Source organism: Caloenas nicobarica, chromosome 5, assembly GCF_036013445.1.
Source record: "Caloenas nicobarica isolate bCalNic1 chromosome 5, bCalNic1.hap1, whole genome shotgun sequence".
NCBI lineage: Eukaryota > Metazoa > Chordata > Aves > Columbiformes > Columbidae > Caloenas > Caloenas nicobarica.
Window position 1 is genome coordinate 24364653 of NC_088249.1, and position 13496 is coordinate 24378148.

Below are 13496 nucleotides of genomic sequence, written 5' to 3' on the forward strand. Positions count from 1 at the left end.
AAGGTCATAATGAATGGGTGGTGGAAATTGGCTTGGAAGGTGTGCAGAAGGCACATTAGATAATTATTGTGAAAAGAATAATTCCTTGATGCCTTTTCTCTCCTTCACTGGATCGGAGGTCCAAGGAGCAGGTGGACAAAAGGTGAAGTTTGTCAGGGAACAGAGGGTACTCAGGGATCTACTGGATCTTCCAGCCATTCAGTTCCTGCAGAGATTTCAGAGGATGCTTAGGCTCCCTTTAAATGGGAAGTATCTAAGCTCACAGGACCACAGAATGTCCCTTGTGATTTGTGCCCCTAAATCTGATCATTGCACTTAGAAGGCCTAGCTAGTGCAGGTCTTTGATTTCTCTGTCACTTTTTGACTGATAGGATTAAGGTCTAGAAGAGATGTCAGAAGATCTCCCAGTCTACCCTGCACAACCTTTCACAACAGACATTGCAGGAAAGATTTCAAGATCTTTGTTGGTGGAGGGAGAATGTTTTATATCGGGTTCAACACCCAAACTGCTCTAGTAAAGGTCTTCAGGAGTCAGACAGATGTATCATTAGACCAAACAGCAAGGCTCGAGTAATTGGCAGAACCACTCACTTCTTCTGGGCCACAGCTGGATGCAGTGCACAGCTGGAGACACACCATGCAAAGTGGGCTGGCAAGGGCTGCCACGCTGGACCAAGGCAGCACTCGTCCCCTACGGAAGCAGTGAAGGCTGCCAGCCCTCTGCTGGCACCTATAGCTTTCTACATCCCAGGAGCCACTAGGAAGCAGGACCCAGTGTACAGCTTATAAATGCAGTGGATTAGTTTATTACTGTAGGTTAGATACACAATTATGAATCTTTCCTATTATGTTTCTTGTGTAAGGATCTGGAGACACATACAGTGATGGACAATTACTTTTATAACAGTGCAGCATGCAGGCTCTGCAGCATTCAAAATTTTGCAAAACTTACCTTCCTCTACACAAAATATGCTTAGTTGCACAATCTAAAATCTCATCTAGAGAACACTGCAGACCTCAGAACCACCAACACTGTGCAGGGGATAACTTTGAGCACCAAACCTGTCCTCTTCAAATTTTAAGACCATTTAAAAGCATAGCTCAAGGAAGTGAAATAATGGTTTGCTCCCTTTCAGCACATGTCATCTGTAGCTCTCAGACGACTTCACTGGGGTGCATCATCTACATCTATTTTACAAGGGAAACCTCCGTCAGTGGCCCTGCCAGGGGCAAGGGCTGCTGTTCCTGCCTGCCAGTCTGACATTTTCCAACCTTGCCTGCAAGGGCTTGCCCAACAGCAGCTTGAACAACCACCTCTTTACAGACTAATTTCTCTGTCCAAAATCTGGCTTTAATGCAGAAATGGCTTTAATTTAATCCTGTCCAGTTCAGGTGTGACGTTTGTATAGGTGAATCATATAGGTCTGCACTTGCAAAGGGTATGCGTGAGGGCATGGCTGAGGTGCTGTTATTCACAGCTGCCTTCTTGCAGCAAGAAAAGGGCATTAAAGGCATGTGCAGCATTGAAGAGCACTTGCACCCATGGTACTTCAGCTGTGCGGGTTGTTAGTTAGTGCACACCCCTCGAGACACGGGGTGGTTACGCTACCTCTGCATGGCCTTCTGCAAACAGATTTAACTTGCTCTGCCCCATGCTCTGATCTGGCCGGAAGAGAACCAGCTCTAATCCAAAAGCTGTGTAACTGTGGTTAGCCTGCTGCACTGATCGAGCATCTAAGCCCAGCTCTCAACCTTTGCTTGTGAAAAGTTGTGGAGATATAGGTAGTTGTGAGGAGAGCCGTGCGCAGGCGCTGTTTGCTCTGTCATTGAAGCAAACCCACCTCACACCTCTGTCGTGCACCAGACGCACATGTGGGACATGAAGATCTCTTTGCTCAGCTCAGAATAAAAGAAGTGAAAAAAGAGCCAGCTAGACTCAAAACTCAGCCACAGACTAGATTTACATCCCCAGTCCAGATCAGGGTCACAGATTAACCCCAAATACCAAAAACTTTAAGTATATAAGCCCTTCTTACTCAGCATCCTCCAGCCTCCTTCTCAGTGAGTCATACCAGTTCATGCCAATGACACAAAAAAGGTTTTCATCTCCTAATGCTTGCAGCTGGTGTTAATTAACAATTAAAGAGTGCTGGAAATGTGTATCGCTCATTGCTGAGCGACTCAGGCACATTCCTCTTCTTTCTCCCACTCTCACTGCAGCAAAAAAGACAAACCCGGGACAAGACCTGAGGACCAAGGGCACCAACCCATCACAGTTGTGAGGGGAGAAAAGTTTATTGCATCTTAGGAAGGAGTACAGAACTGGAGCAGGAGCTGGGAGGAACATGTGTTCTCTGTGTGGATGTCTCTGAAGCAGTAGGACTCTCAGCGGCTGGCATCTGCAACCTCAGCTGCAAGAGAAATTATGGTCTTATGTACTAACGTTAACGCACTGGTTGTAACCCTGCCTCAGCAAGAAATGAATATACATTCCCTACTGTTTAGTTGAGTAGATTTTTTATTAACCTAAAAAACTTTATGTATGCGCATGTTGCTGCCTCACTGCCCAAGTCTCCTGCAGATCATTAATTAATAAGGTGGTGACAACACGGCCGAAGAACCCAGGCAAAGAAAACACAGTGCTTTTAGCTAGGAGAAAGTCTCGCCATTTCATGCCATGCTTTGCTTTTTCTCTTCTTGACAACTTTTGATTCATAAAAATACTTTGTCTCTTTGCAGTGATTCCTGATCTTCTTTGATCTCTGTGTGCTGAAATATCAGCATCCAGAAAGCATTCTTGCATGACAAGATCTGCTTTGAACACTATGATCATTGTAAGAGGCAGAGAGAAGGTCTCTTTTGTGGGCTGCTGCTTTGGTTCAGTATGCAGGAGATTATCCTCTTGCTGATGCAGGCTGGCAGCACTAACAGAAGTGACTTCTGAGATGAGATTTGCAAAATAAGTGCATAAATACTTTGGAGCCACAGCAAAGCAGTCAACAGAGCTGCATAGTCTGTCCTTTGCCAAACTGAAGATGTGCCTCTGTTTCTCTTCTGGCTCCATGCATACTGTGCTTGGGTATTACCCCTTCTGTCCTTCAAGAGAGAAAATGCACATGTGAATCAATGTAAAGGGCATCATAGTGATGAGAGCTGGGATCGTAACAGCCCCATAGAGTAGGATGAATGCACCTTCCCCTGGACTGGCTGTCTCTGTATCTCTCCACCTTGGCATCTGGCTCATTGGGAGCCTGCAGCTGAGCTGAGGAGGATGAAGCAGGAAGGGAATACCAGGCATTAAAAACTTCCCTGGGTTTCCCATCTGGGGAAACACGTGAAGCTTAAGTCAGCACCAAATGTCATATCTTTATTTATCTTACCACAGAAGAAGCCCTGAAATGCTGATACTGAGCACTTGTAAAGCGCTGAGCCTGTGCTTTTAGGGAGATGGAAAGGGAGAAAATTACTGCACCCTCCATGTTTTGTGACTTACTGTCCTCTTGCACAGAGTTGCCAGGATGGCTTGATCCATAGAAGGTACTGAGATTCGGTGAAGGTCGTAAAGGAAAATATCAACTCTCATGTCCCCCAGCTCCCACCTCCACCTTCTGATAGTATCAACAGATGTTTGCCACACACCTTTGTTTTGTCTGCAGAGAAGACACCAGTCAGCAAGTAAACGTGGATGCAACTGTTACTGAGGCTTGAAAAGCACCCACAGCAGCTGCCTCCAGTGCCACCTTCCACCTGCCCTCGCTGCTCTCCCAGCCCCAAACTATTGGGTTTTTGGCTGGCTTTACCCAGTATGTGTCCACAGCAGAGCCCCCAGGACAAGGCTGCTGGGCAGAAATTCAGACCAAGCGCTTCTACAAAAGCTTTCCTGTGTCAAAACACTGAAATCCACCGTTCTCATCTCAGGTCTGGGTGAAGGTGATTATAGTCAGGGCTGCAGCTAGGTCTATGTTTATTTAAACAAGTAGCTGTTACCCCTCCACTTGTGATGCTTCCCTAGTGGTCAGTCTCCCCATCCAGCCCTGCACACAGCTCTGCAAGCCCCACAGGAGCTGCAGAAGGTGGGGGGCACCAAGCCAAGCTCCCCACATCCTTGTGCAGCAACAGAAACGTGGTGGGACCACAAAGCAGAACTGACCTCTGGCCCAAGATGCAGGATCCTTGGCCACGGGAAACCACAGCCCCACGTTTCCACTTAGACCTGGACATCCCCTGTTAAGGAACCTCACCCAACCCTTGTCTTCACACACATTAACCCTGAGCCTCCCCAGGTCCTTCCCCAATCTCTGGCAATAGCCAGACTAACCTTCAAGCCAGCTCTGCCATAGGGGAAGAGCAAGGAGGAGGTCGCCAAGAAGTTTGGTTGCAGGCTGGGAGAGCTCAGCCTTTGCCCAGCAGAGGCCAGCACAAACACAGGATTTCAGCAGGCTGCGCTTGCAGGGAAGAGTTGTCTCTCTGCCTGGCCTTCCCCCGGCTTGAAAAGAGTCGGCCTCCCGTGGGCCCTCATCTTTACTGCTTTGAGAGACCTTTTCAGTGAGGGACTATGTAGTGCAACAGAAAGGCACTGATATCCTACTTGGGTAGGGACGAGCTGCCACAGGCCCAGCCATCACCCAATTTCTCCACTTGTGTGCCCAGAAGCATCTCCTTCCCTTGGGGCAGCAAGCAGGACTGTGTTCCCGGAGGCTGGGCATGGCCAGATAATGCTCAACACTTTAGAAACAATATACAACACTTTAGAAATGTCAGATGTGGTGGAAATGAAGTGCAAAAGTGTATTGCCAGTAGGAGCAGGCAAGTGCATTCCACTCAGGGATTATAGCCCTGGACACCACCCTACCCTTTGCTCCTCATTTGAGCTCATTAACAGTTCGTTTGCTGACAACAGTGAGGGCCACACGATCTGAGACACCTAACAATCCCCAGAAGCAACCAAGAGGTCAAAACCCACTTGAACCATGCAGATAATCTTCTATGCTCAGGTTTTTGAGGGCAAGACTGGGGCAAAGACAAGTCAGATTGGAAGATGCATCCCTTAGCACCAACATACACCCAGTGTTTGTCCAACATGACTGAGAACGAGGCTGCTTGGAGGCCTTCCAGCTCACAGCCAGCCATGTAGAGGAAAGGCACCTCAACTGGTGATGCCAAGACTATTGTTTAGGTTCTGGAGAGGATGTTGTTGCAAACCCGTCTCCTGGTCTCACCACTTACCACTTAATTTCGTTCTGAGTCGTAGTAATAAGTCTGAGACGTTACCAGTGAGTAGTCTAGCAATTCTGTGGGCATTACGCAGAACCCCACCCAGCCTGCAGGATCTCAGACTTCAACAGCTCTGCAGCAAAAATATTGGCTTTGTGTCTGTGTGGGCATAGGTGATACATATACATCAGGGTAAGACCTTCTCCGTCTGCAGCTAAAACCAAGCTTAGCATTTTATAGCTATGAGAAAACACAAAGGCTCACAGAAAGGATGGGGATTTCTCATTATTGTAGGCAATAATATGTTTTAAGTCAGTACAGGCTTTGCTGGGGCTTTGTTCCATCCCCCAGTGAGGAGCAAGAGCCTATGGTGACCTGCACAGCAAACACCAAGCAAGGTAGCAGTAGCTTTTTTCTCTGATTCTGTGCACCCCAGGAAGCATGGGAGCATCGATTCCTAAGGAACAGCAAGTGAAAAATCCGGGAGCAAACCCACCAGAAGCTGAAGGAGCAGAAGCAGAGCCTGTAGAAACAAGCTCGTTAAGAGCTGCAGCCAGTTGTCTCCCCCAGGCTTAAAGAGCCAAATCCCAGAGAAATGCAGTTTGGGAAGGGCCTTCGTAGCCTGGGTGGCTCAAAGCATGGCCTGTGTGAGGGATCAGCAGCTCTGGTTGTTGTACCAATGGATGGACTGAAGCGTGCTGGTGTGAGATCTAACAGATGGGGGTGGTGTAAGACACACTGAAGTTGCTCCTGCTGCTTTTTTGTGAATGTGGTTAGAATCTTTTTTTGCTGCCAGTAGGTGTCTTCTGCGTGTCCTATATGCAGAAACTCAGCTGCCTAGCTGGAATAACCACCATCCTCCCCTATGTGTGAGCATCGCCCTTGGGGAGGGGGCAGAGCTGCACAGGCAAGGGCCAGTGCAATCGCCCATTGCCTCAGCACTGCTTCTGTAGGGTGGTGACACCCAGGCCAATTTGCGGTGCTTCCCATGCTGGCAGAGAAGCTGGAGGCAGGAGGTTCACAAGCCTCTTAACAGGCCGTGGCAGGAGAAATTGTTGTGCGACCTGCGCCTCTCCTGAGGACATCTTGCTGAGGCATGGCAGTGTTTGGTTAACATCCCACTAACATGAACCAGAGAGAGAAAATGGGCACAGCACAGCACATTGCAGACTTTTCCCAACCCCTCTTGGGCTATGATGATGGGCCAAAACCCATCTGGAAATATGCTGATTCTCTGTGCCTGAAAGAAGGGTATCTACAAATTAGGTCAATTTAGCTCAGTTAAAGGCCTGTGTCAGCAACACTGCTTGTGGTACCCTATGCTGAAAAAATTGCAGCTGATGCTCCTTGGAGATGGCAGCAGCCCTGAGCCAGCACTAGCAACAGGACCTGCACTAGCAGGTGGGCTTCAGCCTTGTGTATAGAGTGGGGCTGACAGGCAGACTGCTGGCTAGGGGGTGTTAAGGTGCAGAGACCATGTGTATGGACCAGCTTGTGCTTCCACTAGATCAGATCCAGCAGAACTAATCAGATATTCACTGACCTTCCAGGTTTTGTGGAGTTGTGACTGGTGGGAAAGAGTAAACAGCGCTGGCTGCAAATACGTGCTTTATAGCAGGGTGCCTTGGGACCAGGGTCCTGCTAGGTCCTGCTTCCCCTGCGCACTCCAGCACAGCACCACCAACCCCCTCCATGCTGTGATGCTCCTTCCCAGCCACACTGCTGGTCAAGCTGAAGGCTCCACCAGCCCACCAACACCCGCACGGGAAGTGACACGATATGGCAGCACACCTCCACACCTGCAAAGGGAGCACGTGGAGGTCTAGCCATCAGCAGCAGGGAGCTGAGGGGGTCAGCAGGGAAGAGACCTGTGAAGCTACATGGCGCATCAGACTCATTAGCTAGGTCCAACCCTGCAGCAAGGAGGGACCCATGTCCCCCAGGGACCCCATCACCCCACAAACCATTGCCTCCCAGACTGCCCAACCCATGCACATGGGCTCCCCTTCTAAATGTGGGGCTCCAGCTGCTGACCCTGGATTAGACACCAGCACATGCAGGGCTGTTCCCTGGACACCAAGCTCTCCTCTCCTGCTGTCTGTGTCATGTTGCACCTTAGGAGTGGCTCAGGTCCTATTTTGGAAATGGAGAGTTAAGCATTTTCAATCTTTATTTTACAAAAATAAACCATTTTCGCCCTGGTACTCTGTGGCCCCCAACCTTCCCCTCTGCCCCTGCTCCTGTTCCTCTCCCTGGAGCTCTGGCTGTTGCATGCCACAGCCAGCCGCTTGCACGGAGGCTGCTGGTGCCGCACACTCCTGCAAGCATCTCCAGGCAAGCACCGGGGAAGGGGGTTGGTGCCCTTTTTTGGATGTCTTCTCTTCCCAGCATCCAAGCTGGAAACTGCCTGAAGATGCCTCCTGGTGGCTCTGCCATTTCTGCACAGGGAGCAAGTCTTAGGCAAGTCACTCAGAGTACACACTTTGAGAAGGGGTGTCCATCCATTCGTCTCTTTCCCCTAGATGGAAAAGTAAGCCCCACAAAGTTGCTTCTTGCCATCAGCGGAGCCGGCAGGCTGCCGTCCCGCTGACTGGCTCAGTGCTGGAAGCGTGGGGAGCTGATGTGGGGCTGGTGGAAGGAGTGTGTGGCATAAAGCATTTCTGGAGGTGGTGGAGGGGATGTCAGGATGGAGCAGAGCGGTTCGTGGGAGCTCAGCATCGAGGCAAAGTGCTTCATCTCCTCCGTCAGCTGCTTGATTTCCCGGCGCAGGGCAGCATTTTGCCTCTCCAGGTCTTCGCTCTCCTGAGGAGACAAAACCACAGGGGCTTCCTCAGCTCAGGAGCCGCAGGGATGAGCTGGGGACATGGAGGTCGCAGTCCCGCGCCTCTCTGCCCCACAGAGTTTCCAGAATTACATATTTCCGGTAAACTCGGCACAGAACCACGCCTGGGCAAACCCCCCGCCAGGCCGTGTGCAGGCGCGATGCTGGTGGCCCCAGCCACACTCCCTGGCCCCAGCTTACGAGAAGTGACGATGGCGATGGCGCGCTCCCGCCCAGGCTTTCTCACTCCCTCTCACACACACACGCCACCGGCCGCTTCCCGGGCCGCCTGGCCGGCTGGGGGAGGGCGCGCTGAATAACCGCCGTCTTTAACCAGAAAACCACCTGCCACAGGAAACCTGTCATTGCCCTGGAAAGAAAAGACTCACTGCTTCCTGCTAGCAGCCGGGGAAACCAGGCACGGTGGGGAGGAGGGGGAGACGCTTGAGTCAGAAGAAAAGAGAAACCGAGGCCTCAGAAGAACTGAATTAATACTGTTATTAATGAGAATAACAACAAACATCTTAATAATGATGCTCAGCATTGTCTCAAGGATCCTGAGAGCATTGCAGCCTTTGCTACCTCTACTGCTGCCAAAGTGCAGCCAGCTCCAGGCTGGAGCATCCCAGGCACCAACATGGATCCAGCAGCCTGGGCAGGACTGGTGCAGGGAGAGAGGATGTGGTAGCAGGCTCTGCAAACTCAGCTGAGATAGCTAAAGTGGGACCCAGCACTCTGAGGTCCTGGAAAGCTGCACCACCACCTCAGCGAAGCAAACCTGTCACCCCTCCGCTGCCACGCTGACTGCTGACAGTGCCTGCTCTCCGCGCACAGGTTGAAACGCACCCAGCAGTTACAGCGGCTGTCACAGGAGGAGCTCGCACAGCAAATGAACATCTCTCAGACGTGACTAAATGCTTTGGAAATCTTGACTGACGTTGCGCTCAGGAGCTGACGGGAATCACCCAGGGGCCGGGAGCCCCAGCCTCCCCGTGACTCATTCCCCTCAAAACACCAGCTACAAAGCCCTGGGGTAGATGGAGCTGCTGGCTCCTTTCGTACTACCACAGCTCGAACTGAGACATACTCTTCTGGGCAGAACCACATCAGAGAAGTAAAGTCCCTAATGCAAAGCCAACCAAAGAGCACCCAGGGAATGAACCCAGGAGCAGCAGGAGGTCACTGTCCACCACAAATTGTAAAAACATTAGCAAAAATTCACATCCATCCTCTACTTGCCTCCCTGCATTTCTCCAGCTGCCTGCCAGGATACTCTGTCTGAACCAAACTGGGCTTAGCCCCCCTGCTCCTGTCCCCACGGGAAGGCAAGGAGTTTGTGCTATCAGTGCTAGCTGAGCAGTAGCAATCTCGTAAGCAAGTGGTTTGTCATCTGCCCTAAGAGCACATTCTTCTTGGTGCACAGCTAGGCAGGATTTTCCTGGGGGAGCATCAAAGCCCATATCCACCTCTAGGATTACCTTGGAGAGTGTACTGACCCTAAGGAAAGGGCTTCTCTTCAACCTCTCAGGCACAGTGGTCCGGAGTCACTGCTGCTGACAGACATAATGCAATCAGCCTAGAGCTATGTCAGCTCTAGAAGGATCACCAGCTACTGAGAAAAGAGTGAAATCACTGTCTTAAACCCAGCTCCAACCATGAACTGAGGGGACTATGTAAGGAGGAAGGTTCAGGACCGGCTTCTCAAGAATTCTTTCCAAAAATTAGGATCCGGAGGCATATAAAGACCTCTAAGTCAAAGGATGTTTTTTTGAACATAAGCCGAACTACCACTTTTCAAAGGGCAGCCAAGCCCAGCACAGGGATAAAGATGGTCTCTGCCCACTGCAGGCTGTGTGTTCTGCACCCTGACTGCCAGTGGCCCAAAACACATGGGTCTGCACTTAGCAACATGCAAAATGCAAAGGAGCCCAGCGCCTGTGCTTGGACACTGACCACACACTCCTGTCCAAACACAAACAGCCAGAAGTGACTGTCTCTCCTGAAAAGCAGATGCCTCGATCTTCACACTGGGAAGAGCCACAGAGGTGCCCGCAGTGCCACAGGAGGAGAGTGGGAGAGGAGCGTGAAACCAAAGGAGGGAAAATCCACGCTAAGTAACAGGAAAAGCCTCCGGGTACTGTTCAGTGTCCAGATGTAGAAAGGGATAAAATAGCTACAATAGAGACATTTAGAAATATTAGAAAAGGTTTAATATTTATTTATCTACACTGTGTAGTGTCTCAGGGAACAGACCAGAGGAGCTGGCCCATCTGGCTCCGCATCGCACCATCACCCATACCAAAGAATTCAAAGTGCTACATCTCAGAAAAGCCTTGTACGCTGTTGCACTGCTGTGTAAGTGATGGCATGAAGCACACGCCCAGGGAAAGCCGGTGCAGGTGAGCCTGAGCTTTCAAAGAGCTTCTGACTGAGCTAGTCATAAGAGGTTAGGAAAGGAAATCAGTACTGTCAGAGTGAGAGATAAAAGTGGACTCAAAACTAGCTGCAAAACTAAGTGCTTCAGTGGCAGTCATCCTGGACTGTGTGCTCTCGCTGCAAGCGCTGACTCCTACCTCCTGCCCTGGCCTCACTTTTCCTGTCCTCTCCTGCCCCAACTGAGCACTTCTGCTCTGATTACCCAGGGTAAAAGCATGTTGTCCCCTATGTGAGCCCTCAGCACGGGAGATGGGAAGGGTGGGAGTGCTCACCAAGTGCAGCGTGTCTGCTTTCTGGGTCTGCCTCAGGCGGCTCTTCTGGGCAGCAATGCGATTCTTCTCCCTCCTCTGGACTTTCCTCATGTCATCAGAAGAGTCCTAGGGAAACACAAGCCATGGAAATGACTGGGGCATCCCTTCCATCGCCCTGGTCCTGCTAAGCAGGAGATGGGGAAGGGGGACACAGCGGATAACATCACTGAAACACAGAACATGGGACAGCACACACCCTCAGCATCAGGATAAAGCCCTGCCCCAGGGATGTGTAATGCTCTTGGTATCCCAGTTGCCAGGAGGGGCAAGTCTGATACCCCTGGACATCCCATTTCCCGGCACAGCCAGGTAATGACCACGCTCCCTTCACCAAGACACAGGCCTGGGATATAGCTTGAGGGACCAGGGTAAGGACCTCTCTCACAAAGAGAGACAACTTGAATTTGTCATACAGTAAACCTTTCCCTTCCCTGTCTCTCCATGGGGATACGGCACTGAAGTCATTTCAGGTCCTTGGCTAAACCATCCTTCCAGAGATGCATCCTGTGTTTCCCTGTAGGTCCTACTCCCTCTCCATCACCATTCTCCCTTAGGCTTTATTTGTTGCAGACCAATATGGTTCCTGATTCGTTTAACTAGAGAGACTCAGAGCTTTTGTTTTGGTTTGGTTTTTTTTCCCAAATCTTGTTTGCTCCAGCACTCTGGTCTCTGTGCTTGCTCTTTTCTGGAGTCCCTTGGTAGCAATGCCTGCAATGCTGACTGCAGCACTCCCAAGCTCCTTGGGCAGGTGAAAGCACAGGGCTCCAGGCTCCAGGTCACCAGCTTCATGCAGCAGCCGTTCTCTGCTGAGATCTGGTCTGCTGCTGCCTTTTGACAGTTGAAACTGTCACACAGACTCTTTCATCTTCTATTTTCATATTGCACTGCCTCTTTGTGGACTCGCTAACATTCACACCACTGCTTCCCCACAGGACTACAAGACTCAGCCACAAATGTTATCTTCCCAGCCCATCAGTCTGTCCACATCCTCTCCCTCCTCCACTCCACCCAAGATCTCTTCTTTTCTTTGAACTTAACTGTTTTATCTTTGCCTTCAGTACCCCACAACTGTCTTATATACAGCAGTTCCTATGTCCTGCACCAAGTCCGGTCCCTGTCCTTTGGCAACCCCTGTGCTTTATCCCATTCTCTATCAGGATGTCTCCCCATCCCCAGTTGCAAGCCCAAAATCATCTGCCGCAATCATCCCCAAGGTTTCTGAGCAAAGTGTCTGTTACTTGCTGTTGTTGCCAGCCCTAGAGAAATGGCAAATGACAGATATAATAAAGCTTAGCCAGAAAAGGCAGTGGAAATACCTTGGACTTGTGTCAGTATCTTACAGCAAAAGACCTACCATTAAGCTACTCTGTGTAACAAAACAAAATCCCTCTGTCAAGCATTACTGAGACAAAAAACCTCTGAGGCTGAACAGAAAAGAAAGCAGACCTGAAGTGGCAGGGCTTTTTTGGGTGTTGAGTGCTGTCTCGGCAGCGGGAAGCCACCAGGCTGCCCTGGCCGCCCCGGTCCATGGCGAGGAGGTGAACGCTCGGGCTCCTCACCAGAGCACCGACTCTCACACCAAAGCTCCTGCCTGCTGCCCGCCCACCGTGTATCGCAGGGCCCACCGTGAACGGGGGTCCCGGCCCCCCCGTTGCCCCTGGCATAGCCCCAGGTAACCAGCCCCCCTCTCTCCAGCTGTGCCCAGCTTGGTGGCTGGGGCTCCTGCCAGGGCTCCCGGCTCAGCCCCACATCTCTCTCCTCACAGCCATTCCTAGAAAGCCCTGCCACAGCACGCTGTGAAAACGCCAGCGGTGGGTGCCAGCCTTCCTGCTGCCCACCCGGGGCCCACCCCGAAGGGCTCTCCAGTGGGGGAGAGCTGGGGAAGGGTCCCCGCTTTACCTGCTTGCTGGGAGGGGGAGACTGGCTGAAGCTGCTGGAGTCGCTGCTGTCAGAGCTGTGGGGCATGGCTCCCGTCTCTGGCTCCCAGGGCCTCTTCAGCTTCCTTCGTGCTCTTGGCGTGCTGGCCTTCTGCCTCGCTTCCCTGTCCCCTGCCCTCCTCTGTCCCCGCTGAGGTGGCCCTTGGCTTCCCGGCTCTGGCCCGTCCCGGAGGCACACTGTCCTCCTGCCACTTTCTCTGCCTCTCCTCTCCGAGCCTCTGCACCTTCCCTTTAGGTCTCGGCCTCCTGTGGTTTCTCAGAACCTCGGGGATGTAAGCTGAAAGTCACATGGCCGGAAACTTTAAGGCGAAGAAGAAAAGTTACAGAAGAAGAAGAAAAAAAAAAAAAAAAAGAAAAGAAAAAAAAGCACATCTGGGAAAAATGAGCTTCAAAATAGCCTGAAAAACCCCCAAAAAACACCTTCAGGCAGTTGAAAAACAGTGAGTTGGGTTTTCTCTGAGACAAACAGCAGAGATGGAAAAGAAGAAAAGCCCCGTCCCCGGCTGTGAAACCTGGACCCTCAAAGGAGGGCAGTGCAGAGGAGGTGCTGCTGGGAGACCCAGAAATTCCAGGGGCACCGCATGCCATGCCGGCCCCGCATGAGCAGGATATTGGTCCAGCCCCGGGCAGCCTCTGCCACCCCAGCCCAGCCGGGGAAATTCCCAGGCAGCCACCCACCTCCCCACAACCCACACACCCCCTCCTGCCGCCCCCGACACCGCTGACGCGGGTCCCAAGGAGGGGACGGGTCCCCTCAGCAGGTGCCACGTAAATGCT

At 51.4% G+C, this 13496-nt stretch overlaps 1 protein-coding gene across 1 annotated transcript; it reads right to left on the bottom strand.

The window, feature by feature from the left end:
- Positions 1-7809: 7809 nt before the first annotated feature.
- BATF (basic leucine zipper ATF-like transcription factor) lies at positions 7810-12747 on the bottom strand. Its single transcript, XM_065636780.1, has 3 exons — positions 12682-12747; positions 10744-10848; positions 7810-8016 (listed from the first exon to the last, which is right to left on the bottom strand). The coding sequence occupies exons 1-3, from the start codon at positions 12745-12747 to the stop codon at positions 7810-7812; spliced, it is 378 nt and encodes a 125-aa protein (XP_065492852.1).
- Between the last annotated feature and the right edge of the window lie 749 nt (positions 12748-13496).

Bases quoted from the DNA above. Each gene is read 5' to 3' on its own strand.
- BATF (XM_065636780.1), bottom strand. From the start codon at position 12,747: ATGCCCCACAGCTCTGACAGCAGCGACTCCAGCAGCTTCAGCCAGTCT. The intron at 10,849-12,681 runs GTAAAGCGGGGA...GTGTTTCCCTAG, and splicing joins CTCCCCCTCCCAGCAAGCAG to GACTCTTCTGATGACATGAG. The intron at 8,017-10,743 runs GTGAGCACTCCC...TTGTCTCCTCAG, and splicing joins AAGCAGACACGCTGCACTTG to GAGAGCGAAGACCTGGAGAG.